Consider the following 2,500-nt stretch of genomic DNA (forward strand, 5'->3'; position numbering starts at 1 on the left):
AGGGATGCAAAGCACGGCGTTCTTGCCTTGCACGGACTCTTTCTTCGGCCACATTGCTGTTTGGGTGAGAGCAGGTGAACGGGGTTGAAACTGAAGAATTCTTCAGGACATTCTGTTCTGTGGTTGGGACACAGCGTTAATAGATGGTGGGCTACCTGAGGTCACCGTGCACCACCCCACCCCATAAATTTACCTGCGAGTGCTTTAAACACACAAATGCGTTTTCGTTGCATTTTATTGTAATCATAATCATCATCATCATCATCATCACCATCAATGTACCATACTCTTGGCGAAGCCTCGTTGCTGCCAGATCAGTCTCTTGGCAAGGGTGATGCCGGGTGGTTTGCCGTTACCGTCCTCGCAGTCGCAACAGGAATTTGTAATGTGCTCAGGGTGTTGATGATGACTCGCCTACTCTAGGAAATACACTGTAGGACCGTTAATGGCCACCAACAGGGCCGGTGCTTGGAAAGGGCCCACCGGCGCAACATCCTTTCAATCGACGGTGCATACGTCGATGCATCGCCATGGATGTTAAATATTAGGGTGACAGTTTATAGGTGAGTCGGTATTGGTACCTCGACTCGACAGCCTTGAGCTCCAACCCCATCATACCAGCTCTCATGAGTGTAAATTGGGGATTCTTATTGTATCATCAGCAAAGGCGGATTGGAAGTTTGGAATGTTTTTTATTTTGCCAAAACGAAGTTTTGCAAGATATGTTAGTCAGCTTGTATTTTTTTTTTTTGTTTGTCTGTAATCACGTATAAAAAATTCTGCAGAACACAGTTATCATCGGAAATTTTTGTAACTTCGCATATCAGAGGCCTATAGAGGTCCCTTTCAGCGCACAAAATTTTGAAGGTCAAGGTCAAAGGTCAAGGTCACTTTGGCGCAAATCAGGGGAGTCTATGAAACCCTTATTTTTTTGAGTAATTTTGATCGGATCGTCTTCAAACTTCATGGGAATATAGTTCATGGTCTGGCGCTCAGCTGATTAATTTTTGGTGGCGATTGGCCTTGACCTTCATGGTTAGCGCCTCAAGTCAAACATATTTGACCCCAAGGTCAAATTTTCAAGATTTAGGAACCATATCGTGTAGTACCTCAAATTGAACACCTCGATGAGTGCTTTCTAGATATATCAAGCTTGAGACATTATGACGTCATTTGGTGACCTTTATGAGGCAAAAGCATATTTTTCATGGTTACTCTGTAGAACGATTCTCATCGGAATCTCTCGTAGGCAGATATTCCTCAAGGAGTCGCTCCTGGTGGATTGCAGCTCTGTTCACCTCAGTGTGACCTTAAAGAAGTCACACGTGGTCACCTTTTGGCAAGATACGGGTCACCCTGCGGGTGACATTGGTCTATTTTTATTATTTGTTTTTTTTTTACTTGAATAACATTCACATTCAGCTGTCATTAATGCAGTATTTAATTTCAGTCGATTTACGACAATCGTCCAGCTGTAGAAATTAACGATAAATTACACGAGGGAGGGTCTCTCTCCAATTGCTGAGAAGAACCTGAACCACCATCTGGATACCTCCTGCTCCTCAATGGGCCTCTTCATCGAAAACAAACGCAAAGCAGGTTTGTTACCCCCCCCCCCACCACCGAAGGTTTCCACTCCTGTCTGTCTGTCTGTCTGTCTGTCTATCCATGAGCAAGATATCTCAAAGTTGTGGACATATTCAGATGAAACTTGGTGGACAGGTTGGGTGTGTGACCATAACAAATTGATTTGATTTGGGTGAAGTTCTGGATCTGGATCCCAGAATTTTTTAATTATTCTCCACCACTGAGAGATTGGGCCAAAACTATATACAACACAATATCTCAAAACATTATGGACGGATTCAGACAAAACTTGGTGGATGAGTTGGGTAGGTGACTATGACAAGCCGGTTAGATTTTGGTTCAGGTCCGGGTCCACATCCGGCCTATCAATGGGATACAAAACGTAAACTGTTCAACCTGGCGGAGGTGTGCGCTCTACCGAGTGTCGTTCTCGTTCTCGTTTTGTTTGCCTCTTGCATTGTGTTTTCTCCAGTGGTATTTCCAGTGTTGTTTTAACCTTTGGACTTTCATGGCATATCATGCAATATTCAGGGGCTCTCGGATGCATAGTTGGAGACCTTTATCTACTTTCAGTAACTGTTGAAATTTCAGGAAGAGCCCCACCAGGGTCTTCATCATTGGCTTCAATTTCTTGCAGCACGATCTCACGAGCTGTTGCGCCTCGAGCCCATTCCACTTGATTCATTTGTCAGCTGATCTGAGGTATAACGATGGACGAAATTGACGGAACATTGATCAAAGTATGCTAACCACTGAGGATAATCGAGAGAAGCTGACGTTTCAGATGTTAACCCTTCATCGCAGGAAAAGGATGGATTTTGGATGGCAACCTCGAGGTTTGTTGCACAGTTTGCTTTAGCCAGGGAGGGCGCGTTGCCGTCTGAGTATGCAAATTTTTTTAAGACAAGACTAT

At 44.2% G+C, this 2,500-nt stretch overlaps 1 protein-coding gene across 12 annotated transcripts in view; it reads left to right on the forward strand.

Annotated features, from left to right (window-relative positions):
• The window catches only part of LOC147012023 (protein tweety homolog 1-like), an 85,673-nt gene that overhangs the window by 54,579 nt on the left and 28,594 nt on the right, over positions 1 to 2,500 (forward strand). For 8 of the 12 annotated variants that reach the window (XM_085856585.1, XM_085856588.1, XM_085856584.1 and 5 more), the window contains one exon: positions 1 to 64. This exon is cut by the window's left edge and continues 112 nt beyond it. The exons of 1 other annotated variant lie outside the window; for it this stretch is intronic. In XM_085856585.1, coding sequence (XP_085712711.1) covers positions 1 to 64 — 64 coding nt within the window. Of the gene's footprint in view, positions 75 to 1,645; positions 2,424 to 2,500 lie in introns of those variants that run through there. 3 more of the 12 variants (XM_085856590.1, XM_085856591.1, XM_085856594.1) reach the window with 2 other exon arrangements.

The sequence above is a fragment of the Eptatretus burgeri genome, chromosome 15 (assembly GCF_056783735.1).
Source record: "Eptatretus burgeri isolate ZD-2024b chromosome 15, Ebu_testis_v1, whole genome shotgun sequence".
NCBI lineage: Eukaryota > Metazoa > Chordata > Myxini > Myxiniformes > Myxinidae > Eptatretus > Eptatretus burgeri.